The following is a 27,293-nucleotide window of genomic DNA, read 5'->3' as shown; positions in this document are numbered from 1 at the left end:
AATGCCTCAGCAAACCTACGCTGCATGGCCTCCCCGATCCTGCAAAGCCTGCGAATGGACCCTCGGATTCGTGTGATCAAGGAGAGGGATCACTACTGGCTGGCAACCCTTCTTGATCCACATTACAAGGGTAAGGTTGCGGAACTTATCCAGCCGTTGCAGAGGATGAAACATCTTCGGGAGGCCTTGCAGAAAGGTTTGTGCAACGTGTTTACAGAGCCTGGGAGGGTAAAAAGTCCTGGTCCTGGATCACGTGTTGCTGACGCTTTGGTCAGTCCCAGAAGGAGCGGTGGAGAAGGTGGCCGTCTGACCGATGCATTTAGACAATTTTTTTAGTCTGCAGCCCCAAGGTATGATCGGTTCCAGCAACCATCGCCAGCGTCTGTTGTACATGGTGCAGGAATACCTAGGGGCAAGATCAGACTTGGAGACCTTTCCAACCAAAAATCCACTGGGTTACTGGGTCTTGAGGATGAATCACTGGCCAGAGCTTGCACAGTTTGCAATTGAGCTACTGGCTTGTCCTGCATCCAGCGTTCTTTCAGAACGCACATTCAGTGCCGCTGGAGGCTTTGTAACCGATCACAGAGTGCTCCTGTCCACCGACTCGGGTGATCGGCTCACCTTCATAAAAATGAATCAATCTTGGATCACCAGCTACCAAGCACCTGATGCTGATGTAACTGAATAATTTTCTTATGAATGTGAGATCCCGTAAAGACTGCCTATGCTGAGTGACTACCCTGTTATGCTGAGTGACTATCCTATTCCTCCTCAATGTTCATGTTGATAGCTTCTAAGAACATTTTTGCTTCTGGGCACCAGCGCCTAAAGCCCAATTTTTCTGCCCCTGTTTAACAGGGGCAGGTAATTACAATTTTTAAATCTAATATTTCACAGCAGGGCTCATTCCTGCGCGCAACAGAATCTGTGAGGGGTTACAGTGTTGTGGCACCAGCACCAGTGCCTAAAGCCCAATTTTTCTGCTCCAGTTTAACAGGGGCATGTAATTACAATTTTTGCTGTAATATTTTGCAGCAGGGCTCGTTCCTGCACTCAACTAGAGTATCTGTGAGGGGTTGCAGTGTTGTGGCACCAGCACCAGTGCCTAAAGCCCAATTTTTCTGACCCTGTTCAACAGGGGCATGTAATTGCAATTCTTGATATAATATTTCACAGCAGGGCCCGTTCCAGCACCCACCAAGAGTAATTGTGAGGGCTTACAGTGTTGTGGCAACAACACCACAACACGACCAAAGGCCCAATTTTTCTGACCCTGTTCAACAGGAGCATGTAAATCCAATTCTTGATATAATATTTCACAGCAGGGCCTGGTCCAGTGCCCACCAAAAGTAACTTGAGGGCTTACAGTGTTGTGGCAACACCACCAAAGACCCAATTTTTCTGACCCTGTTCAACAGAGGCATGTAATTAAAATTCTTGATATAATATTTCACAGCAGGGCCCGTTCCAGCGCCCAGCAAGAGTAACTGTGAGGGCTTACAGTGTTCTGGTACCACCAACACCTAAGGCCCAATTTTCTGCAGAGTATATAGGGCAGGCCCCTACTTTCAAACATCCGACTTACAAATGACTCCTACTTACAAACGGAGGGAGACAACAGGAAGTGAGAGGAAATCTACCCCTAGGAAGGGAATGTCTCTCCTGTAAAAGTTAATATGGTAAAAGATGTCTCCTCCACTGATTTATCACCAATCCTTGTTTCCCTTAAAAAACCCAAATTTTCAAAATCCAATTGTCATTGGGACAGAAAGTGAGGTGAAATCTTCTGAACAGTGGCACAGACAGCAAAACAAATGTTACAGGGGTGATGATAACCCTTTCCTATGTTTTCCAAAAAGCTTTAACATAGATTTTTTGGCTGGAGCTACACTTACAAAATGTACCTGTTCCAAATTGCAAACAGATTCTACATAAGAACAAACAGTCCCTGTCTTGCTTGCACTGCCTGTATACTGCTGTTCAGAGTATATAGGGCCTGGGGGCCCAACGCCTTTTCTTTTTTTAATTTGGGTGCGGGGTTCCCCTTAATATCCATACAAGACCCAAAGGGCCTGGTAATGGACTGGGGGGGTACCCATGCTGTTTATCTCACTGATTTTCATACATATTGCTGGGACCCGACATTACATTAAAGCCGCAAGCAGTTTTAAATTACTTTTATTCCTTTAAAAATGTCATTTTGTGCAGGGACTGTTCTAAGCACGGGAAACACGCGCCACTTTACAAGAATACTATAGACACCCCCAGGTACAATATTTAAAGGAATATTTCACTTTAAACATCATTAAAATCACTGCTCCCGGAAAAACATCCGTTTTTAAAACTTTCTTTTGCATTGATACATGTCCCCTGGGGCAGGACCCGGGTCCCCAAACCCTTTTTAGGACAATAACCTGCATATTAGCCTTTAAAATTTGCACTTTTGATTTCTCACATTCGAGTCCCATAGACTTTAATGGTGTTGGAATGTTCGCACAAACTTTCAGTCTGTTCACATGTTCTAGATGCGAACCGAACCGGGGGGGGGGGGGGGGGGGGTGTTCGGCCTATCCCTAGTTATGAGGCCTTGGTTCCATACTGTAGGGTAGTAACCAGCACTCAGGACCAGATTGAACATTTTGCATAGTGCAGTGTGTACATCTGGGGAGCGGTGTTTAATCATCTCTGACAGCAGTCCATCCATCTCACTGGATTTTTTGGTTTGCAGGTTTTGGATTTTCTCCCTAATTTCTTGTGGTATAACCGGTACATCTAGGGGGTTCTGGAAGTCCTTAATTTTTTCCTCCATGTCATTTAGTCTTTTGATGATGTCTTTTTGTTCTACAGTTAGAGCCTACTCCTGGATTATCTTTGTAGAGGTTCTTAAAGTAGTTGAGCCAGATGTCGCCATTTTGGATGTGGAGGTTGTTTTTCCTGGGTGCTGAGCCAATATTCTTCCATATTTCCCAGAAAGAATTTTCCTGAAGTGCCTCTTCCAGCTGTTGCAGGTTTTTGGAGATGAAGTTTTGCTTTTTCTTTTTAACCTCCCTGGCTGTATGATTATTTCAGATTTTTGCGTCTCAAAGCGGTACAATTATTTTGAATAGAAATTTGGCGTTTTATATTGTAGGCCTGCAATTCTTAGCAATAACACACTTAAATCTGTCCAAACAAGAGTCTAGTAGATATCCGGGGTATGATGAAGTTTGAAACACAAAAATTATAATATAATAAATAATTACAAAAATAATAATAATAATAATAAAATAAATTTCCCCATGATTCACTATCGCTCAATTCTGCAAGTGTTCTAATTTACTATCACTGTTTTCTAGCTGGTCTAAAGCCAATTTTTACTTAAATCAACTTTTTGGTTGCTATGGACAACCTCCAGTTTCCAGGCAGAAAGAACAGTATATATCATATAAAACTGCATGCAGGGCATTGGACAAAGCACTGGGGACAAAAGGGATGTGAAATAATGTCATATAGTACTGTAATCTGTAAGATTACAGTACTGTATGTGTTATGAATTTTCACTTTTTTGAATTTGCCACCAGGCTCCGCCCCCATGCATTGCAACGCTCACAGGGAATGGAGCCCGGCACACAGAGGCTTCGGGAGGAGGACAGAGCCCACGGACACAGCAGGGGGACATCGCAGGATCCTGGGGACAAGGCAAGTATACCGCACCAGGATCCTGAGATATAATCCCGAGTGTGGCTCGGGGTTACCGCTAATGGTGCTGAAATTTAACCCCGAGCCACACTCGAGAAAAACGCCAGGGAGGCTATGGGTTTGTTTGTATTTTTTCTGTAGGGTGCCATGGGCTATCCTTAGGTCAGTGTTGTCAGGGTCTCTGTGTTTGTTATTGAAGACTGATCGTAAAGTGTTCCTTAATGCTTTGCATTCTTTGTCGAACCATTTATTGGATTGTTTGTTGTAATATTTTATGGAAGTCCTTTGCTGCCTGGTTCACACCTCGTGGGCTTATCTCATAGGTTTTGTTTTGGAAGTTTTCAAGCTGTTTCTTAAGGTCAGGTCTGTCAGTTACCTCTCTGTATTTTGTGGTAGACTGTTTGGACCATTTAAATGATGGTGGCGGGTTGCAGAGAGACGCCCGCTGGAGTTTGGGTGAGGGTTTGCTAGAAGATTTAATGTATAGCAGTAGTTGGTTGTGGTCTGACAGGTGTGTTTGTGGGGTGACTGTAAAACCATTGATGAGTGTGGGGTTCATATCTGTGATGGCATAGTCTACCACACTGCTGCCTACATGGGAGCTAAATGTGTACGTTCCTAAGCTAAGCCACCTGTGCGCAAGAGCTCTGAAACTCAACAAAAGTGATGTGAACATTCTTTCTGTACTATCTCTCTCTTCTCGTGTTAGTGTAAATTTTATCCCATATTGAGTTTGGTGGTCAGTACCATCACCAAATGCAATCTTTTCAAGAGAATCAGCTAATTCGCAACTCTGCACTCTATGTATTGCATGCCTGAATGCTACACTGTACATAGGGTGCTTCTGAACTCTGTACGTAGCGCACTCCTGATCTTTGCGCACTGTGTACATAGCGCACCCCTGATCTCTGCACTGTGTACGTAGCACACTCCTGATCTCTGTATATTGCGCACCCACGAGCTCTGCAACATTGCGCACCCCTGCACTTCTTTGGTAAGAAAACAAATACAAAATATGCATTGAAAAGTTTTTTCTCTATCTTATCTTCTTAACATTTGGTAGTATCCCAAAAAAATTCTAAAAAAGTATCTTTTTTCTAATCTCATGGACGAAATGATGTGAGAAATAACACACACACACACACGCACATTATATATATATATATATATATATATATATATATATATATATATATATATATATATATATATATATTATATATATATATATATATATATATATATATATATATATATATATATATATATCACTCCATAAACACATACACTGCATATATAATTTCAGGAAAATATGCTTATAAAATAGTTTACCATTTGCCAATAGAAAAAAAAATATGTCCCCAGATTTCATTTTAAAAATCTTGTGACCTTAGTTGGAGTGAAGTGTGGTTGCAGTGGGGGGGGGGGGGTTGGCTGTGGTTAGGGAGAAGTGTGGTTGCAGTGTGAGTAAAAGTTGGGATGAAGTGTGGTCACAGTGTAAGGAAAAGTTGGGGTGAAGTGTGGTCGCAGGGTAAGGAAAGGTTGGGGTGAAGTGTGGTTGTGGTGTGTGGGGGAAGATTGGGTTGGCTGTGGTCAGGGTGAGTTTGGTTGCAGTGTGAGGGAAGGTTGGGGTGAAGTGTGGTTGCAGTGTATGGGGGAAGGTTGGGGGTGAAGTGTGGATGCAGTGTGTGAGGGAAGGTTGGGGTGAAGTATGGTTGCAGTGAAGTGTGGTTGCAGTGTGCGGGTGAAGTGTGGTTTCAGTGTGTGGGAAGGATGGGGTGAAGTGTGGTTGTGGTGTGTGGGGGAAGATTGGGTTGGCTGTGGTCAGGATGAGTTTGGTTGCAGTGTGAGGGAAGGTTGGGGTGAAGTCAGCGGCCTAACTAGATATAGCAGGGCCCCATAGCAAAATGTTGTATGGGGCCCCCCTGCAAATAGCCCCCCTCCCCCACCGCTGCCCTATTGTCAATGCAACGTGACCTGGGCCCCATGCATCGTGACCTGTGCCCAATGCAGCATGACCTGTGCCCAATACAGCGTGACCTGTGCCCAATACAGCGTTGCCTGTGCCCAATACAGCATTGCCTGTGCCCAATACAGCCTGGCCTGCCTGTGCCCCATACAGCCTCACCTGTGCAGAGGAAGAGGCAAGCCGCCCGAATCAGCAGAGAGCGGGATTGCCCGCTGTAATAGCATTCATTTGAATTTCCAGTCTTCCCGGGGCTCATTGCAGCGGGCAATTCCGCTCTCTGCTGATACGAACAGCTCGCCTCTTCCTCTCCTCTCTCTTCCCCTGGCTGGAAGACTCTGCCGGCGGTGCTCTCATCCTCCCGGGGCCCCACTCGGCTGCGGCCCCTGGGTGAAGTGTGGTTGCAGTGTGAGGGGGAAGGTTGGGGTGAAGTGCGATTGCAGTGTGTGGGGGAAGGTTGGGGGTGAAGTGTGGTTGCAGTGTGTGAGGGAAGATTGGGGTGAAGTGTGGTTGCAGTGTGTGTATGGGAAGGTTGGGTTGAAGTGTGGTTATAGCGTGTGGGAAGGTTGGGGTGAGGTGCAGTTGCAGTGTGTGGGGGAAGGTTGGGGTGAAGTGTGGTTGCAGTGTGCGGGGGAAGGTTGGGGTGAAGTGCGGTTGCAGTGTGCGGGGGAAGGCTGGGGTGAAGTGCGGTTGCAGTGTGCGGGGGAAGGTTGGGGTGAAGTGCGGTTGCAGTGTGCGGGGGAAGGTTGGGGTGAAGTGCGGTTGCAGTGTGCGGGGGAAGGTTGGGGTGAAGTGCGGTTGCAGTGTGCAGGGGAAGGTTAGGGTGAAATGCGGTTGTAGTGTGAGGGGGAAGGTTGGGGTGAAGTGCGGTTGCAGTGTGAGGGGGAAGGTTGGGGTGAAGTGTGGTTGCAGTGTGAGGGGGAAGGTTGGGGTGAAGTGCGGTTGCATTGTGTGGGGGAAGGTTGGGGTGAAGTGCGGTTGCATTGTGTGGGGGAAGGTTGGGGTGAAGTGTGGTTATAGCGTGTGGGAAGGTTGGGGTGAGGTGCAGTTGCAGTGTGTGGGGGAAGGTTGGGGTGAAGTGTGGTTGCAGTGTGTGGGGGAAGGATGGGGTGAAGTGTGGTTGCAGTGTGTGGGGGAAGGTTGGGGTGAAGTGTGGTTGCAGTGTGTGGGGGAAGAATGGGGTGAAGTGTGGTTGCAGTGTGTGGGGGAAGGATGGGTTGAAGTGCGGTTGCAGTGTGTGGGGGAAGGTTGGGGTGAAGGTGGTTATAGCATGTGGGAAGGTTGGGGTGAGGTGCAGTTGCAGTGTGTGGGGGAAGGTTGGGGTGAAGTGTGGTTGCAGTGTGTGGGGGAAGGATGGGGTGAAGTGTGGTTGCAGTGTGTGGGGGAAGGTTGGGGTGAAGTGTGGTTGCAGTGTGTGGGGGAAGAATGGGGTGAAGTGTGGTTGCAGTGTGTGGGGGAAGGATGGGTTGAAGTGCGGTTGCAGTGTGTGGGGGAAGATTGGGGTGAAGTGTGGTTGCAGTGTGTGGGGGAAGGTTGGGGTGAAGTGTGGTTATAGCGTGTGGGAAGGTTGGGGTGAGGTGCAGTTGCAGTGTGTGGGGGAAGGTTGGGGTGAAGTCTGGTTGCAGTGTGTGGGGGAAGAATGGGGTGAAGTGTAGTTGCAGTGTGTGTGGGGGAAGGTTGGGTTGAAGTGTGGTTGCAGTGTGTGGGGGAAGGTTGGGGTGAAGTGTGGTTGTAGCGTGTGGGAAGGTTGGGGTGAGGTGCAGTTGCAGTGTGTGGGGGAAGGTTGGGGTGAAGTGTGGTTGCAGTGTGTGGGGGAAGAATGGGGTGAAGTGTGGTTGCAGTGTGTGGGGGAAGAATGGGGTGAAGTGTGGTTGCAGTGTGTGGGGGAAGGTTGGGGTGAAGTGTGGTTGCAGTGTGTGGGGGAAGCATGGGGTGAAGTGTGGTTGCAGTGTGTGGGGGAAGGTTGGGGTGAAGTGTGGTTGCAGTGTGTGGGGGAAGGATGGGGTGAAGTGTGGTTGCAGTGTGTGGGGGAAGGTTGGGGTGAAGTGTGGTTGCAGTGTGTGGGGGAAGAATGGGGTGAAGTGTGGTTGCAGTGTGTGGGGGAAGGATGGGTTGAAGTGCGGTTGCAGTGTGTGGGGGAAGGTTGGGGTGAAGTGTGGTTGCAGTGTGTGGGGAAAGGTTGGGGTGAAGTGTGGTTGCAGTGTGTGGGGGAAGGTTGGGGTAAAGTGTGGTTATAGCGTGTGGGAAGGTTGGGGTGAGGTGCAGTTGCAGTGTGTGGGGGAAGGTTGGGGTGAAGTCTGGTTGCAGTGTGTGGGGGAAGAATGGGGTGAAGTGTGGTTGCAGTGTGTGTGGGGGAAGGTTGGGTTGAAGTGTGGTTGCAGTGTGTGGGGGAAGGTTGGGGTGAAGTGTGGTTGTAGCGTGTGGGAAGGTTGGGGTGAGGTGCAGTTGCAGTGTGTGGGGGAAGGTTTGGGTGAAGTCTGGTTGCAGTGTGTGGGGGAAGAATAGGGTGAAGTGTGGTTGCAGTGTGTGGGGGAAGAATGGGGTGAAGTGTGGTTGCAGTGTGTGGGGGAAAGTTGGGGTGAAGTGTGGTTGCAGTGTGTGGGGGAAGCATGGGGTGAAGTGTGGTTGCAGTGTGTGGGGGAAGGTTGGGGTGAAGTGTGGTTGCAGTGTGTGGGGGAAGGATGGGGTGAAGTGTGGTTGCAGTGTGTGGGGGAAGGTTGGGGTGAAGTGTGGTTGCAGTGTGTGGGGGAAGAATGGGGTGAAGTGTGGTTGCAGTGTGTGGGGGAAGGATGGGTTGAAGTGCGGTTGCAGTGTGTGGGGGAAGGTTGGGGTGAAGTGTGGTTGCAGTGTGTGGGGGAAGTTTGGGGTGAAGTGTGGTTGCAGTGTGTGGGGGAAGAATGGGGTGAAGTGTGGTTGCAGTGTGTGGGGGAAGGATGGGTTGAAGTGCGGTTGCAGTGTGTGGGGGAAGGTTGGGGTGAAGTGTGGTTGCAGTGTCATAGCTGCCAACTGTCCCGGATTTCCCGGTTCCCGTTTTCGAAACCGCCGCCGCCGCCGCTAGAGGTCGGCGGCCGGCGGAGACATTGTCTCCGCCGGCCGCCATTTTGTGGAAGTTCAGGAAGACGGCTGGGGAGGGCTAGACGAAGCTTCTGCGTCGCCGCCCACCCCCTGCCCCGCTCCGCCTCTCCCCGCTCCGCCTCGGCCCGCCCCGCCTTGGCCCGCCTACCCCCCCCCGCCGCCAGTCTGATATGGAAAGGGGCGGGGGTTCTAGCCATGCTGCGGACACACCTCTGAGGTGGGGGGGAGCGCGCGCACTGCTGTGGGACACCTGATGTGAGTTGGGGGGGGGCACTGGGGACACCTGATGTGAGTGGGGGGGGCACTGGGGACACCTGATGTGAGTGGGGGGGCACTGGGGACACCTGATGTGAGTGGGGGGGGCACTGGGGACACCTGATGTGAGTGGGGGGGGGCACTGGGGACACCTGATGTGAGAGGGGGGCACTGGGGACACCTGATGTGAGGGGGGGGCACTGGGGACACCTGATGTGAGTGGGGGGCACTGGTGACACCTGATGTGAGGGGGGGGCACTGGGGACACCTGATGTGAGGGGGGGGCACTGGGGACACCTGATGTGAGGGGGGGCACAGGGGACTCCTGATGTGAGGGGGGCTCCGCCGGGGACTCCTTATGTGAGGGGGGGCTCCGCCGGGGACTCCTGATGTGAGGGGGGACTCCGCCGGGGACTCCTGATGTGAGGGGGGACTCCTGATTGTGAGGGGGGGCTCCGCCGGGGACCCCTGATGTGAGGGGGAGCTCCACCGGGGACTCCTGATGTGAGGGGGGGCTCCACCGGGGACTCCTGATGTGAGGGGGGGCTCTGCCGGGGACACCTGATGTGAGGGGGGACTCCTGATTGTGAGGGGGGGCTCCGCCGGGGACTCCTGATGTGAGGGGGGACTCCTGATTGTGAGGGGGGGCTCCGCCGGGGACTCCTGATGTGAGGGGGGACTCCTGATTGTGAGGGGGGGCTCCGCCGGGGACTCCTGATGTGAGGGGGACTCCTGATTGTGAGGGGGGGCTCCGCCGGGGACCCCTGATGTGAGGGGGAGCTCCACCGGGGACTCCTGATGTGAGGGGGGCTCCGCCGGGGACTCCTGATGTGAGGGGGGGCTCCGCCGGGGACACCTGATGTGAGGGGGGCTCCGCCGGGGACACCTGATGTGAGGGGGGGCTCCGCCGGGGACTCCTGATGTGAGGGGGAGCTCCGCCGGGGACACCTGATGTGAGGGGGGCTCCGCCGGGGACTCCTGATGTGAGGGGGGCTCCGCCGGGGACTCCTGATGTGAGGGGGGCTCCGCCGGGGACTCCTGATGTGAGGGGGGACTCCGCCGGGGACTCCTGATGTGAGGGGGGACTCCTGATTGTGAGGGGGGGCTCCGCCGGGGACTCCTGATGTGAGGGGGAGCTCCACCGGGGACTCCTGATGTGAGGGGGGGCTCCGCCGGGGACTCCTGATGTGAGGGGGGGCTCCGCCGGGGACTCTTGATGTGAGGGGGGGGCTCCGCCGGGGACTCCTGATGTGAGGGGGGGCTCCGCCGGGGACTCCTGATGTGAGGGGGAGCTCCGCCGGGGACTCCTGATGTGAGGGGGGGCTCCGCCGGGGACTCCTGATGTGAGGGGGGGCTCCGCCGGGGACTCCTGATGTGAGGGGGGGCTCCGCCGGGGACTCCTGATGTGAGGGAGAGCTCTGCCGGGGACACCTGATGTGAGGGGGGGCTCCGCCGGGGACCCCTGATGTGAGGGGGGGCTCTGCCGGGGACTGCTGATGTGAGGGGGGGCTCCGCCGGGGACTCCTGATGTGAGGGGGGGCTCCGCCGGGGACTCCTGATGTGAGGGGGGCTCCGCCGGGGACATCTGATGCAAGGACGGACTCTGCTCGGACATCTGAAGCAAGGACGGACGGCTGGTGGCAGGCGACGTGGCTGGTGACACGCTCAGGCATCCCACTGATTCTGCATTATGGTGAGTTAAATGATTTCATTTTATATTACAATATAATAATAGAAATAATGCGCTTCAATCATCCTGACACCATAACAACCATGGTGCCGGGATGATTGAAGTGCTAACACCAGGTGTTTGGAGTATCTTTATCTGCTGATTGTTAAACTTTCTAGAATACACATATTTCTATTGTGTAGGATCTGGGGCTGCTGTCCCGTCATTTCCCTCTCTCTCCCCCTCTCCATCCCTCATTCATTTCAGACTCTAACCACACCCTCTAGAGTCACGCCCATTTAAGCCACGCCCACAATTTTGCGTAAACCACGCCTATTTTCGCGCGCCGCACTTGTCTATTTTTGCTAGGCCACGCCTGCTGACGAATGCTCCGCCCCCTAATTATTAGACAGCTCCGCCTACAGCCACAAAAGTGTCCCACATTTTTTTTTACAATGTTGGCAACTATGCAGTGTGTGGGGGAAGGTTGGGGTGAAGTGTGGTTATAGCGTGTGGGAAGGTTGGGGTGAGGTGCAGTTGCAGTGTGTGGGGGAAGGTTGGGGTGAAGTGTGGTTGTAGCATGTGGGAAGGTTGGGGTGAGGTGCAGTTGCAGTGTGTGGGGGAAGGTTGGGGTGAAGTGTGGTTGCAGTGTGTAGGGGAAGGATGGGGTGAAGTGTGGTTGCAGTGTGTGGGGGAAGAATGGGGTGAAGTCTGGTTGCAGTGTGTGGGGGAAGAATGGGGTGAAGTGTGGTTGCAGTGTGTGGGGGAAGCATGGGGTGAAGTGTGGTTGCAGTGTGTGGGGGGAAGGTTGGGGTGAAGTGTGGTTGCAGTGTGTGGGGGAAGGTTGGGGTGAAGTGTGGTTGCAGTGTGTGGGGGGAAGGTTGGGGTGAAGTGTGGTTGCAGTGTGTGGGGGAAGAATGGGGTGAAGTGTGGTTGCAGTGAGTGGGGGAAGAATGGGGTGAAGTGTGGTTGCAGTGTGTGGGGGGAAGGTTGGGGTGAAGTGTGGTTGCAGTGTGTGGGGGAAGGTTGGGGTGAAGTGTGGTTGCAGTGTGTGGGGGGAAGGTTGGGGTGAAGTGTGGTTGCAGTGTGAGGGGGAAGAATGGGGTGAAGCGTGGTTGCAGTGTGTGGGGGGAAGGTTGGGGTGAAGTGTGGTTGCAGTGTGTGGGGGAAGGTTGGGGTGAAGTGTGGTTGCAGTGTGTGGGGGGAAGGTTGGGGTGAAGTGTGGTTGCAGTGTGAGGGGGAAGAATGGGGTGAAGTGTGGTTGCAGTGTGTGGGGGGGAGGTTGGGGTGAAGTGTGGTTGCAGTGTGTGGGGGGAAGGTTGGGGTGAAGTGTGGTTGCAGTGTGAGGGGGAAGAATGGGGTGAAGTGTGGTTGCAGTGTGAGGGGGAAGAATGGGGTGAAGTGTGGTTGCAGTGTGTGGGGGAAGGTTGGGGTGAAGTGTGGTTGCAGTGTGTGGGGGGAAGGTTGGGGTGAAGTGTGGTTGCAGTGTGTGGGGGAAGGTTGGGGTGAAGTGTGGTTGCAGTGTGTGGGGGAAGGTTGGGGTGAAGTGTGGTTGCAGTGTGTGGGGGAAGCATGGGGTGAAGTGTGGTTGCAGTGTGTGGGGGAAGGTTGGGGTGAAGTGTGGTTGCAGTGTGTGGGGGAAGAATGGGGTGAAGTGTGGTTGCAGTGTGTGGGGGTAAGGTTGGGGTGAAGTGTGGTTGCAGTGTGTGGGGGGAAGGTTGGGGTGAAGTGTGGTTGCAGTGTGTGGGGGAAGGATGGGGTGAAGTGTGGTTGCAGTGTGTGGGGGAAGAATGGGGTGAAGTGTGGTTGCAGTGTGTGTGGGGGTAAGGTTGGGGTGAAGTGTGGTTGCAGTGTGTGGGGGAAGGTTGGGTTGGCTGTGGTCAGGGTGAGTTTGGTTGCAGTGTGAGGGAAGGCCGGTCTCCCATTCGTTATCAGCAGTCGGCTGGTTTCCCTGGTAACAGAGGCTGGCAGTATGGAGAGAGCGGCGCCATGGACGGAGCCGGAGGTGCGGGCTCTGATCGGGATCTGGTCGGAGGAGAGTATCAGGCGGCAATTGCAGGGCACTCTGAGGAACAAGGGGCTCTTCATGTACATCGCCCTCCGCATGAGGCAGCTGGGCATCTATCGGGACTGGAAGCAGTGCCGCTCCAAGTACAAGAACCTGAAGTACGAGTACCGAGCGCTGCGGAGCAGCACCCGGGAGCCCGTCCATAAGATCCCCTTCTATGACGAGCTGCACGCCATACTGGGCACTGAGAGCGCCCCACAGGGGGGCCCTGAGGCCGGGATGGAGGAGGAGGAGCCCGGGCCGGAGACACACACAGGTAGCAGAGCCAAGCGATTCCTTCATTAAACCAGCTGGGTCTCCATACACAGCACGGCCTGCCACTCACTACCACGACATCTAGTGGCCGCTGCCAGGAAGTGCAGGCACATCTCTTCTCATTTATCAGTATCAGGGCCATTCCTTCCATTCATTTCTATGTTCTTATCAGGAATCTTAAAGGCATATTTCACACTTTGGGAAAAAAAGACAGAAAAGCACGTACCATAACAGTATAATCTCCTGTGAAGTAGGAAAAGTGTGCAGAATAAGTAAGGTTGGGGATATAAAGAGCAATGCTGAAGACATGATCTATAAAGTATGAATAAGAAGTAGAAGCAAGTTGTACAATGTTGTGGTGAAGAGATCCATTTACATTTTCTAGGAGCAGGAGAGAAGTGCTAAAGGGTGTGACTATAGACAGCATGCACAGGAGAGAATTTCCAAAATGGAGCAATATATGCCGGACAGGAGTGCAGAGGGTATGAGAGTGGGCAGAATGTGCAGGAGAGGAGTGCCAAAGGGTATGGCAAGGGGCAGTATATGGTAGAGAGTAAGTCCTCATGCACACGGACGTTTTTACAGCTGCTTTTTTGAGCTTTTTTTGCAGCTTAAAAAGGCCTGTCTATGTTAGTCTATGGCTTCATGCCCACCTAGGCGTTTTTGAGCTGCAAGTGGCATAGGCGTTTTTAAGCTGTAAAAAAAACCCAGGACCAGTGGGTTCTGAGAGACGTTTTTCAGCTGTAAAAACGCTCTAACGCTGAAAAACGCTCAAAAACGTCATTCACCAACGTTTTTTAGCGTTTTTGATCCATTGAAAAAAAAAAAAACGCTCAAAAACGCTAACGCGGAAAAACGCTCAAAAACGCTATTACAAAAACGCTGAAAAAAGCTGAAAAAAGTCACTGCTAAAATACTGGCGTTTTCATAACGTTTTTTTAACAGCCTGTGTGCATGAGGGCTAATACTGGAGGGTAGAATACCAGGCAGTATGCACAGGAGAGGAGTATGGAAGGTATGACAGCACTACAAGGGCTGTATCATCCTATTGGTCATATCACCTTTGTTTATTTATTTTTTGTTTACAAACTTTTATTTGGTACATAATGGTGGTACAAACAGTAGAATATCATACATTAAAGTGGTTGTAAACCCTTACAGACCACATTTTACTACAGGTGAGCCTATAATAAGGCTTACCTGTAGCTACCCCAGATATCTCCTAAACCTGCACGATTTAAGAGATATCCCCTGTATCAGCATGTGTGGACGTCATCGGCACATGCGCACTGAAGAAACGACACGTTCGTGCCATTGCTTCAGCTAGTGCGTCGTCATGTGACATCATCGTGGCTCCGGCCAATCACAGCACCGGAGCCTGCTATACCCGGAAGTAACACCTGGGAATGATGTCGCCGGCCGGAGTTGTGAACTGGGACCACTGCGTGGGCTTCGATCTAAGGTGAGTATTTCATATATGTATACTAGCTCATTATGTCTTTGTCTTGCCTTTTTTTTGTGGGTTTACAACCACTTTAAGGGCAGTATATGAAGGAAAGCAACATGGAGGGTCTGACAGCAGGTAGTATGTGCAGGAGATCAAAGCTTTGAAGGGTTTAACAGGGCAGTATCTGCAAGAGAGGGCATAAATATGTGCAGTGTGCACAGGAGAGAAGTACAGAGGGTATAACAGCAGATGGTATGAGCTGTGCAGAGGTATGACAGTGGGCATTATGTGCAGGAGAGGAGTATTGGAGGATATGAAAGTGGGAGGTATGTGCAGGAGAGAATTGCTGTAGGGTATGACAGCGGGCAGTATGTATGAGGGAGAAGTGCCAGAGAGTATGACATTGAGCAGTATGTGCAGGGGGGGGGAGGTGTTGGAGGGTATGACTACAGGCAGTACATGGAGGAGAGAAGTGACAGAGGGTATGACAGTGAACAGAATGAGCAGTAGAGGCGTGCTGGAGGGTATGTCAGCAGACAGTGGGCTCCATTCACAAAGTGGTATCTACTATTTTAAGATCCACGGTAAAATACCTCTTAGCGATTTAGCGTATTTCACTTTTTTTTTTTTTAAATTCACTAAAAAACGCTACCAAAATGCCGCATGAGCTATTTTATGAACTGATGAGGTATTTTAGTAGTGAAAGCTAGCTGTATTTTAACGCCTGGTTGTTAAGGAGCCGCCGACTGCCGTGTCCTTTACAACCATGACTCATTTTCTGTCAGTACCCCTACTCATTCACCAAAAACAATGTGCAAAGTAAAATAGAAAATAGAAAAAAAGAGACAGTCTTTGCCAAGTGCTTTGTTCAACCCCCCTCCCCCCTTACCAAAAAAATAAATAATGTCCGAAGTACATCCAATGATGAATTCCAGCCCCTGACAAAAAAATGTCCCACACCGATGCTTGGCTCCCACCAAATGACAGCTCCACTGCCTACTTGCTGCTAAATGAACTGAGAGGGGCCACCTGATGATGTAACTGCTTCCCTTTATGACATCATTGACTGGGGCATTCCGGGTCGATGACGGCATAAGGGGGATGGGTTACCCATACTGCATGCGATCTGCTTTAGTGGATGGAGCCCATTATGTACAGGATAGGCATGCCAGAGGTTATGCCAGTAGGCATTATATAAAGAAAAGGAGTGCCAGAGGCCATGACGGTGAGCAGTTTATGCAGGAGAAGAATGGCAGAGGGTATGACAGTGGGCACTATATACAGGAGAGAAGTGACAGAGGGTATGACAGTGGGCACTGTGTACAGGAGAGGAATGACAGTAGGCACTATGTACAGGAAAGGAATGACAGTGGGCACTATGTACAGGAGATGAATGACAGAGAGTATGACAGCAGGCAGTATGTGCAGGAGAGAAATGACAGTGGGCAGTATGTGCAAGAGAGGAATGACAGTGTGCACTACGTAGAAGAGAGGAATGGCAGGGGGTATGACAGTGGGCACTATGTACAGGAGAGGAATGACAGTAGGCACTGTGTGCAGGAAAGGAATGACAGTGGGAACTATGTACAGGAGATGAATGACAGAGGGTATGACAGCAGGCAGTATGTGCAGGAGAGAAATGACAGAGGGCATGACTGTCAGGGCTGGGCTCAGCCCTTCCTTCTCTGAGCTGGCCGCTCAGTTGTCTGCTAATTGCCAGCTCCCATCTCTCTCCACAGTTACCCAGCTGTTGTTGATTCTGCTTGTCAGTCCTGCCTACTTAAAGCTGTCCAGCTCACTTGATCTCTGCCTTTGCCTTTGTCAACATCACAGAGACTTTCTTCTGTGTTCCTGTTGAAGTCTTGCTCGGCTGACGTTCCTTCTGGCTCCTGATCCTGCTTGCTGTACTACTACGTTTATCTCTGGCTCTCTGACATTTTCTTGGCTGACTACCCGATCCGGTTACTGAACTCTGGCTTGTTTTGACTACGTTTACTCTTATTATTATTATTAGTAAACAAGTATGATTTAACTATACTTCTGTTTCTGTCTGATTCATGGTTCCTGATAGTAAGCGAAGGCCATGAATTCAGAAGATACAGTCAATCCACTTGTTAGTAATATTTTTTCCAGAACGGATGAGCAGGATCACCGCATGGATCAGTTTGCCATAGCATCACAAACGCTCCTGAGTCGCATGGCTCACCTGGAAACTCCCACTGTGGCTGCTCCGGTAGAACCTGAGTTGCAGGCCATCCCTGCTGCTGCACCAGTCTCTGTGCAGGCACCCGCCTCGAGTATTACCTCTATAAGAGGTATGTCTTGTTCCTCTCTGCTTCCCCAGCGATTAGGGGGGATCCAGTTCAATGTAGAGGATTTCTCAACCAGGTTGAAATTTACTTTGAGATGCTGCCCCAGGTGTTTCCCACGGACAGAAGCAAAGTAGGTTTCGTGATATGTTTGCTTTCTGAGAGAGCCTTGGTCTGGGCAAACCCTCTAGGGGAGACGCAAAAACCCGTTGTTTTTTTAGTTACCCTGAGTTTGTGGCCTCCTTTAAAAGGGTATTTGACGTTCCCGCACGCTCCGATTCTGCTGCCAAGTGCCTCATGTCCATCAAACAGAGTACGAGAACTGTTGCCGACTACGCCATTGAATTCCGTACTCTGGCAGCAGAGGTTGCTTGGAACAATGAGGCCCTCGTGGCTGCTTTTTCTCATGGTCTCTCAGATTCCATCAAGGATGAGATAGCAGCCTGAGATAGACCCACTGAGCTGGAGAGGTGGATCCTGGAGAGTTTGCCATCCTCATTGACTCCAGACTCAGAGAAAGACTCTCTTTTAAGGAGCGCTTGCGGAAGCCTCCTGTACGTTTGCCTCCAAGCTTTGCAGCCCCACCCGTGCCTCCCTCACCTCCCATGCCTCCTGGTACCGAGTTGGTCACTGAAGATGAACCCATGCACTTGGGCTTCACGCATCTCTCTGCGGATGAGAGAGCCTTTAGGAGGAGGGAGAGATTGTGCCTTTATTGTGGCCAGGCAGGTCACTTTTTGAAGTCTTGTCCTACCCGTCCAGGGAACACCTGAACCTTGAGGTCCTGTCATGGACAGACCTTAGGTGGCGTTGTTTCGTCCCCAGTTATCCAGAAGGATAAGCCCCTGGTTTCGGTCACCCTTTCTTGGGCTGAGTCGTCCATTGGGTACAGGCTCTAATCGACTCTGGGGCTGCAGGCCTGTTCATTGATGCTGCCTTTGTATCGCAGCACTCGATTCCGCTTCAGCTGCGTGACACTCCACTTGCCATTGAGGCTCTTGACAGGAGATCTCTACAGCCTGCCCATGTGACTCATGAGACGGCTCCGTTGTCCATGGCCGTAGGGGCTCTTCACCATGAGATAATCCAATTCCATTTTATTTCCTCACCTAGGGTTCCGCTGGTTATTGGTTATACTTGGTTATAGAGGCACAACCCCTCTTTTGATTGGCTCCATGCTGAGGTTCTCTCCTAGTCACCACAATGCAGTGAGACATGCTTCCAGAAGGTAGCCAAGGTCCTGTGCACCTCTTCACTGTCCTCCCTCCCGGAGGAGTACCGCGATTTTAGCAATGTATTTGACAAAGGTAAAGCCGGTAGTTTACTCTGAAGGAGATTGTCTGCATGCTACAGCCAGCTACCACGTGTATCCTCAGATCAGCTGTTTTTCTTCCCCCTTCTCCACACCGCTTCACAGAGAGAGCAGAGGACGGAAGGTATGTGACAGGCTGCACTTCATCTGCTGTTTACAAGCTGCGGTTTCACATTGCCCTCATCCTTTGACTTTTACAAAGTATTGACGGCACGGCAAATGACAGAACTGCTTTTATATAAATCATCTATAGGAATCACTCTATAAACTTCATTGTTTTGATTCCCAGTGATTTTTTTCATCCCAGGCTCATGGATCGGCAGTTTGTACAGAGGCTCTCCATATAGGGATTTTATTTCCATCATTCAGCATTGTTTATCTGTTCATTTATGATCCAAATCTTTGTCTTTCAAGGTTTTTTCTTATTCCCAGGAGCAGGTTCAGCTGGATTTAGTTTAATCGATGTGCTGTGTGGGGAAATTTTACATGTATGCAGGTGGTTCCAGGTGGTGTATCTGTCCTTTTGCACTGTCACTTTCTCAGTGATGGAGGTTGGTTTTTATTTATTTATTTATTTATTTTTTCCATTATGTGGGTGGAAACTTCTTTTTGATATATTTACAATAAAGTGTTCCAATTTATAATTGTAGCCAGTGTGCTCCTCATTGATTGACCCTGTCTTGTGACCCTCTGGTCCTCCCTCGGTTTTTTTCATGCATGCTTTGGTCTAGAGGAACGCCCCTGCACACATGTATATTACAAGCAGGTGTATGGCTCAATTTCCAGCCATGGGTATGTGATTTGACGTATTATATGCTTCCACATACATTACCCAATCTGGAAATTTTATTTATAGGCATTACCCCCTTTCCCTATTTTTTTGTTTTTTCAAGCCGGTAGTTTGCCTCCACACCAGCCTTATGATTGCGCAATTGACCTTCAACCTGGTGCCATATACCCTCGTGGCCGGGTTTTCCTCTTTGTCGGTCTTGGGAGATAAGGCCATGGAGGAGTATGTTGCAGACGCACTTTCTTGAGGTTTCATCCGCAATTCCTCGTCTCCTGCTGGTGCTGGTTTCTTCTTTGTGAAGAGGAAGAGCGGTGAACTGAGACCTTGTATTGATTATAAGGGTCTCAATCGTTTCACGATTAAGAATGCCTACCCGATTCCGTTGTTTATAGAGTTATTTGACCGCCTCAAGGGAGCAACGGTTTTCACGAAGCTTGATTTGAGAGGGGCATACAATCTTGTGCGGATTAAGGAGGGAGACAAGTGGAAAACTGCGTTTAATACCAGAACAGGCCATTATGAGTACCTCGTAATGCCTTTTGGCCTTTGTAACGTTCCGTCAGTTTTCCAGAAATTTATTAATGATGTCCTCCAAGATTTGTTGCAGTTATGTGTGGTGGTTTATCTCGATGATATCCTCATATTTTCCAAGTCCCTGGAGAGCCACCACACAGATGTCTGTTGTGTGCTTCAGAAACAAGAGAAAACAATCTCTTGTAAATTGGAGAAGTGCGAGTTCCATCGTGAACAGGTTAAATTCCTGGGCTATGTCATTTTCACTGTTGGTTTTTTGATGGACCCAGAGAAACTTTCGTCAGTCCTACAGTGGCCCCGACCCGTGGGTTTACATCCTCTGCAGCATTTCCCGGGCTTTGCCAGCTATTATCGAAAGTTTATTTGTAACTTCTCGTCTCTGGTCAAGCCCCTGACTGATATGACCAGAAAGGACAGTAACCCACAGAGTTGGTCTCCAGAGTCCATTAAGGCCTTTGAGAGTCTCAAGGCTGCCTTTGTTTCTACTCCTGTGTTGGCACATCCTGATCCTACATTGCCTTTTATCCTATAAGTTGATGCTTCTGAGACTGGAGTTGGCGCCCTTCTGTCTCAACCTCCTAACTCTGAGAGCGATATGCATCCGTGTGACTACTTTTCCAAGAAATTGTCACCTGTAGAGTGCAATTACGAGATTGGTGACAGAGAGCTGTTGGCGATCATTTTAGCCCTGAAAGAATGGAGACATCTCCTTGAAGGTACCACTGTGCCGGTTCTCATTCTTACTGACCTTAAGAATCTCACATACTTGTCTGAGGCTAAGCGCCGCTCTCCCAGAAGGGCGCGATGGGCTCTTTTCTTGTCGAGTTTTAATTACATTGTCTCATTCTTACCCGGTACTTAGAATGTAAGGGCTGACGCCTTGTCACAACAATTTTCCTCCACTTTCAAGTTAGAGTCGGTTCCTGTTCCTGTGATTCCTCCTGATCGTATTCTGGCTACGGTTCGCACCAGTCTTACTTCTGCTTTGGGTGACAAAATTCTTGCTGCTCAGGTCTATGCTCCTCCTGAGAAACCTTGTTACCGCTGCTTTGTCCCAGAGAGTCTCCGTACTGCCGTGCTCCAGACTTACCATTCTCCCAAGGCAGCTGGCCACCCTGAGAAGAATCAACTTGTTTGGGCTATTTCCCAACAATTCTGGTGGCCTAGTCTACGGGCTGATCTAACTTCCTTTGTAGCTGCCTGTTCCGTATGTTCTCAGAGTAAGACTCCACAACACCTTCCAGTGGGCCTCCTACAGCGCATACCCAATGGAGAGAGGCCCTGGACCCACCTGTCTATGGATTTCATTGTGGAGTTACCCAACTCCCAAGGCATCACTGTTATCCTTATGGTGGTTTACTGGTTCTCAAAGATGTGTCATTGTATTCCACTTAAGAAGTTGCCCACTTCTAAGGAACTGGCTTCCATTTTTGCTCGGGAGATCTTTCGCTTACATGGGCTACCCAAGGTGATTGTCTCGGACAGGGGTAGTCAATTTGTCTCCCGGTTCTGGCAAGTCTTTTGTGCACAGTTGGGAATTCAGCTTGCTTTCTCCTCTGCGTATCATCCGCAGTCTAATGGGGCCACAGAACGAGCCAAACAGTCCTTGGAGCAATTCCTACGTTGCTATATTTCTGACCATCATAACAACTGGTCAGTCCTATTACAGTGGGCAGAGTTTGCTCACAACAGTGCCTTGAATTCTGCTTCCCGATTGTCCTCGTTTATGGCGAATTATGGTTTCCAACCCTCCATGTTGCCTGACTCGTTTGTTCCCCAGAGTATTCCTGCATTAGAGGAGCATCTACGTGGTCTTCGTTCTACTTGGGCACAAGTTCAGGAGGCTTTGCAACATGCTAACGATAGGTACAGACTCCATGCTGACCACAGACGCCTGCCTGCGCCTTCCTACCAGGTTAGGGATAGAGTCTGGCTGTCGACTTCCGACTTTGTGTTCCTTCTTTGAAGTTTGCACCTCAGTTTATTGGGCCTTTCCGTATCCTTCACAGGATTAACCCAGTGGCTTATGCCTTGGACCTTCCTCCTAGTATGCGCATCTCAAATGTGTTTCATGTCTCCTTATTGAAACCTTTGGTCTGCAACCGCTTTACCACCTCAGTGCCACGTCCTCACCCTATACAGGTTGAGAACCATGAGGAGTATGAAGTACAATCCATTGTTGACTCCCGTAGGTTCTGTGGGCGCATACAGTACCTGGTGCATTGGAAGGGGTACGGTCCGGAGGAACGCTTTTGGGTCTCATCCTCGGACGTACATGCCCCTGTCCTCCTCCGTGATTTCCATAGACGTTTTCCCCTCAAGCCGGGTGGTCTTCCAAGAGGGAGGGGTCGTTGAGGAGGAGGTACTGTCAGGGCTGGGCTCAGCTCTTATTTCTCTGAGTTGGCCGCTCAGCTGTCGGCTAATTGCCAACTCCCATCTCTCTCCACAGTTACCCAGCTGTTGTTGATTCTGCTCGTCAGTCCTGCCTACTTAAAGCTGTCCAGCTTACTTGATCTCTGCCTTCGCCTTTGTCAACATCACAGAGACTTTCTCCTGCGTTCCTGTTGAAGATTTGCTCGGCTGACGTTCCTTCTGGCTCCTGATCCTGCTTGCTGTACTACTACGTTTATCTCTGGCTCTCTGACATTTGCTTGGCTGACTACCAGATCCGGTTACAGAACTCTTGTTCTCTCTTGGCTTGTTTTGACTACGTTTACTCTGTTTACCTTATTATTAAACAAGTGTGATTTAACTATACTTCTGTCTCGGTCTGATTCATGGTTCCTGATAATGACATGTAGAAGAGAGGAATGGCAGGGGGTATGACAGTGGGCATTATGTACAGGAGAGGAATGACAGGGTATGACAGCAGGCATTATATGCAGGAGAGGAATGACAGTGGGCATTGTGTACAGCAGAGGAATGACAGAGGGTATAACAGCAGACAGTATGTGCAGGAGAGGAATGACAGTGGGCACTATGTACAGCAGAGGAATGACAGTAGGCAGTATCTGCAAGAGAGGAATGACAGTGGGCACTATGTACAGCAGAGGAATGACAGGGGGTATAACAGGAGACAGTATGTGCAGGAGAGGAATGACAGTGGGGCTATATACAGGGGAAGAGGGCATGATGAGCTGTATGTGCTGGAGGGTATGGTGCTATTTGTGCTAGTGATAGAAGTATGGCAATCATGTATTGTGTATTTTGCTACAACTATCAAATGATGATTTTTTTTTTCCTCCCTTTGCCAGATCTGCAGAGTCCTGAAGGAGGTAACAGTGATCTGCTACTTGTACCAGCTGTCCATAATGAGGGAGGAAAGCATTGGTCTGCTAGGGAGACGCTAGCACTCATCAACATTTGGTCTGACAAGAGTATAAGGGGGCAGCTGAAAGGGACTGTCAGGAATCAGAAGATTTTTGAGCACATTGCAAGTCTTCTCCAGCAAGCAGGGATAGACAGAGACTGGAGGCAGTGCCGAACTAAGTATAAAAATCTGAAACATGAGTATGCTGTGGTGAAGAAGGCTCATGATTCTGGGAATCAATGGAAGACAATGAAATATTTCAAAGAACTGGATACTATTTTATCAGGCAAACCATCTGGGTACAGAAAAATTAACAATGACAAACCATCATCACTGCCATACCCGAGACCTGTTCCTGTTGCTGTTGCTGTTGCTGCTGACTGTCTGCCAGGTGAGTTGGAGATATCATTTTAATATGAATGTCTTATCTAATCTGCCAAATTTTATATCTCATGAGAAACAATTTGCTGTACAAAATACAAGGAAGTGACAGATAAACAGTAAACATCTCTTATGCCCCGTACACACGATAGGATTTTTCGACGGAAAATGTTCGATGGGAGCTTGTTGTCGGAAATTCCGACCGTGTGTAGGCTTCATCGGACATTTTCCATCTGAATTTCCATCACACAAAATTTGAGATCTGGATCTCAAATTTTCCGACAACAAAATCTGTTCTTGTAAATTCTGATTGTCTGTACACAATCCCGACGCAAAAAGTTCCACGCATGCTCGGAATCAAGTAGAAGAGCCGCACTGGCTATTGAACTTAATTTTTCTCGGCTCGTCGTACGTGTTGTACGTCACCGCGTTCTTGACGTTCGGAATTTCCGACAACATTTGTGTGACCGTGTGTATGCAAGACAAGTTTGAGCCAACATCCGTCGGAAAAAAAACATGGATTGTGTTGTCGGAAAATCCTATCGTGTGTACAGGGCATTAGGGTTTGCAGTAAACTGAAATGTCTATCAAAACAACAATGCCTTGTCAAAGTATAAACCTCATCAAAGTACAGTGATACCTCGGTTCACGAACTTAATTTGTTCCACAACTCTGGTCACAAACCGAATTGGCCGTGAACCGAGGCATGTTTTCCCATATGGTTCAATGTAAATTGGCTTAATCCGTTCTGAACTTTTTCTTTTGTTTTTGAACCACAAAAACATGAAACAAAGTACAGTACAGTACAGTATGAAGAGAGAGAACACTAACTAACACACTCTTGTCACCTGCATTATCACTCTGCACTTTCTTTTCGACAACTTGCTTGCTCTGAACAGTCATGTCACCTTCATTACTGCTCCGCACTTTCTTCTTACCCCCATGCTTGCTCTGAATTTTCTTTGGAGCCATACTGGATGTCCAGTACAGTACAGTATGTGATTAAAAAGCACACAAAAAAGCTTTACAGCAAGTGTGCACAGGGATGTACAGTACAGTATGTGCTAAAAAGCACACAAAAAGCTTCTCGATACTGTAAGTGTCTTCACAGTACACTTTCAGTGTCTCTCTATGACTGCGATCTCACCTACAGGAAGTCGTGACCACGTGTCAGAGCAGGGAAGATGGTCGCGACTCGTGTACGTGAACCGAAGCGGATTTCGCGTACCAAAGCAAATTTTCGTCAACTCTTCTGTTTGCGAACCGAGTTTCGTGAACAGAAACGTTCCTGAACCGAGGTATCACTGTATAATAGTAGTATAAGTCTCAAAAAAATCTGTAGAAAAGATGAATATTGCACTACTTTATACCTTTTGTTTGAAGATTGAAAAGTTTATACAGCCGTTAAAGCCCAGTCACAGGCACCTTGTTTTTTTTTTTTTTTTTTTACAGTTTCCCACCCGTTTGCACTTATCCTCTAAAATGCTTTTATTATGTTATTCTCCAGTAAGCTCATTTTAACTTAACCACTTCCTGCCTGGCCTATAGCAAAATGACGGCTGGACGGTGGTTCAGTTATCCTGACTGGGCGTCATATGACGTCCTTCAGGATAACAGCCGCCATGCGCCCGTGGGGGCGCGCATCGCGGTGATCAGTGGAGCGGTGCGTCAGTCTGACACACCGCTACATTGATCTCAGTAAAGAGCCTCCGGCGGAGGGTTTTTACCACGTGATCAGCCGTATCCAATCATAGCTGATCACGATGTAAATAGGAAGAGCCGTTGATCGGCTTTTTCTCACTCTCGTCTGACAGTCGCGAGTAGAGGAGAGCCGATTGGCAGCTCTCGTGACAGGGGGGGTCTGCTTTGATTGTTTATCAGCACAGCCCCCCCTCAGATGACCACACTGGACCACCAGGGACGCCACTAGGACCACCAGGGAAGTGGGCAACATGTGGATGGCCAGGTATGTACCCCATGGCCATCCACATGTGCAAATTATGCCCGATGTGTGCCAATCAGTGCCCACAAATGGGCACTGATTGGCACCAGTATGTACTAACAGGCATCAGTGATGCCCAGCAATGCCACCCATCAGTATCAGTGCCACCTGTCAGTGCCCATCCATGCTCATCAATTCCCACCTATCAGTGCCCATCCGTGCCACCTATCAGTGCCACCCATAAGTGCCCATCAGTGTCACCCATAAGTTCCCATCAGTGCCGCCTATGAGTGCCCATCAGTGCCGCATACCAGTGCCACCTATCAGTGCCCATCAATGCCACCTATCAGTGCCGCCTATCAGTGCCCGTCATCAATGCCCGTTGGTGCCACCTCATCGGTGCCGCCTTATCAGTACCCATCATTGAACGAGAAAACTTACTTATTTACAAAAAATTTTAACAGAAACAAAGAAAAACTTGTTTTTTTTTCAAAATTTTCGGTCTTTTTTATTTGTTACGCAAAAAATAAATAAATAAAAAATTTGTTTGGGTACAGTGTAGCATGACGGCGCAATTGTCATTCAAAATGCGACAGCGCTGAAAGGTGAAAATTGGCTTGGGCAGGAAGTTGTCTAAGTGCCTGGTATTTAAACCTTATGACCTGCCCTGATAGCATAGCTGCAGGCTATGCTATGTGAATGGCAAAGCAGAGACCGTGGGAAGAGTCACAACACTGAAACTTGTTTTTACGTGAAAATTGCTGATGTCAGTGATTGTCCCTAAGTATAGTGGACAGGGTATGATGAGCACATTAAACAAGACTGTTGGCGAATAACAACATAATAAAAAGGCACTTTAGAGGAAAAGGGCAAATAGGTAGTAAAATGTTAGAAAAAGAGTTGTAGCCCTTTCACTGCCAGAACCAATTTTGCGTTTTGTGCACACATTTAAAAAAATGTTTTAGGCCTGAAGATTGAACACCCAAAACATAATATATTTCTTTATCGTACATCAGGGGACACAGAGCAGGCTATAATCATGACTACCTGGGTTATGCACCACCTATAGGTGATTGGACATTGGCCGACCAAACATTGCATCCATATATAATTCCTCCTACTTGGGAAGCTCCTCAGTTTTTTTTTACCAATGTCTTTAGGGTGATGGTCACTGAACTACATCTCTCTGTGTGCTATGGTCATATTCTCAAGTGATTCCAGGAGGGATCAGGAGTTGGTTGGTCGTATTAATTCCTATGGCTAAGACGCTTAGATGACTGTAGTCAGATTTCGACTTCGACTTTGACTGTAAGGCGACCTTTCAGTGCTGTACTTTCCATATTAGAGCTGCACGATTAATCGTTAACCACTTAAGGACCGCCTAACGCCGATTTACGTCGGCAAGGCGGCACGGGCAGGCAAAATCACGTACATGTACGTGATTTGCCTCTCGCGGGTGGGGGGTCCGATCGGACCCCCCCCCGGTGCCCGAAGCGGTCCCGTTCTGTTCCCCGGCGATCCGAGATGAGGGGGAGGCCATCCGTTCGTGGCCCCCCCCTCGCGATCGCCGCCGGCCAATGGGAACACTCCTTTGCTGCTGTATGCTAAACAGCAGCAAAGGAAATGATGTCATCTCCCCTCGGCTCGGTATTTTCCGTTCCAGCGCCGAGGGGAGAAGACATCAATGTGAGTGCACAACACACACACACACAGTAGAACATGCCAGGCATACAAAACACCCCGATCCCCCCCCCGATCGCCCCCCGATCCCCCCCCAATCACCCCCCCCCCCCTGTCACAAACTAACACCAGCAGGTTTTTTTTTTTTTTTTTTTTTTTTTTTTCTGATTACTGCATAGTGTCAGTTTGTGACAGTTACAGTGTTGGGACAGTGAGTATCACCCCCCTGTAGGTCTAGGGTACCCCCCTAACCCCCCCTAATAAAGTTTTAACCCCTTGATCACCCCCTGTCACCAGTGTTGCTAAGCGATCATTTTTCTGATCGCTGTATTAGTGTCACTGGTGACGCTAGTTAGTGAGGTAAATATTTAGGTTCGCCGTCAGCGTTTTATAGTGACAGGGACCCCCATATACTACCTAATAAATGTTTTAACCCCTTGATTGCCCCCTAGTTAACCCTTTCACCACTGATCACCGTATAACCGTTACGGGTGACGCAGGTTAGTTCGTTTATTTTTTATAGTGTCAGGGCACCCGCCGTTTATTACCTAATAAAGGTTTAGCCCCCTGATCGCCCGGCGGTGATATGCGTCGCCCCAGGCAGCGTCAGATTAGCGCC

The 27,293-nt window shown here is 49.5% G+C and overlaps 1 protein-coding gene across 2 annotated transcripts in view; it reads left to right on the top strand.

Annotated features, from left to right (window-relative positions):
* Positions 1-12,499: 12,499 nt before the first annotated feature.
* Positions 12,500-27,293, top strand: part of PAICS (phosphoribosylaminoimidazole carboxylase and phosphoribosylaminoimidazolesuccinocarboxamide synthase) — a 114,019-nt gene continuing 99,225 nt past the window's right edge. Inside the window, exons 1-2 of one of the 2 annotated variants that reach the window (XM_073608371.1) lie at positions 12,500-12,970; positions 22,616-23,062. In XM_073608371.1, coding sequence (XP_073464472.1) covers positions 12,619-12,970; positions 22,616-23,062 — 799 coding nt within the window. In that variant the 5' untranslated portion in view covers positions 12,500-12,618. The remainder of the gene's footprint in view (positions 12,971-22,615; positions 23,063-27,293) is intronic. The other variant, XM_073608379.1, reaches the window with a different exon arrangement.

This window comes from Aquarana catesbeiana, linkage group LG01, assembly GCF_042186555.1.
Source record: "Aquarana catesbeiana isolate 2022-GZ linkage group LG01, ASM4218655v1, whole genome shotgun sequence".
NCBI lineage: Eukaryota > Metazoa > Chordata > Amphibia > Anura > Ranidae > Aquarana > Aquarana catesbeiana.
Note: the sequence above shows the minus strand (reverse complement) of the source record. Positions and strands in the feature narration are given on the sequence as shown.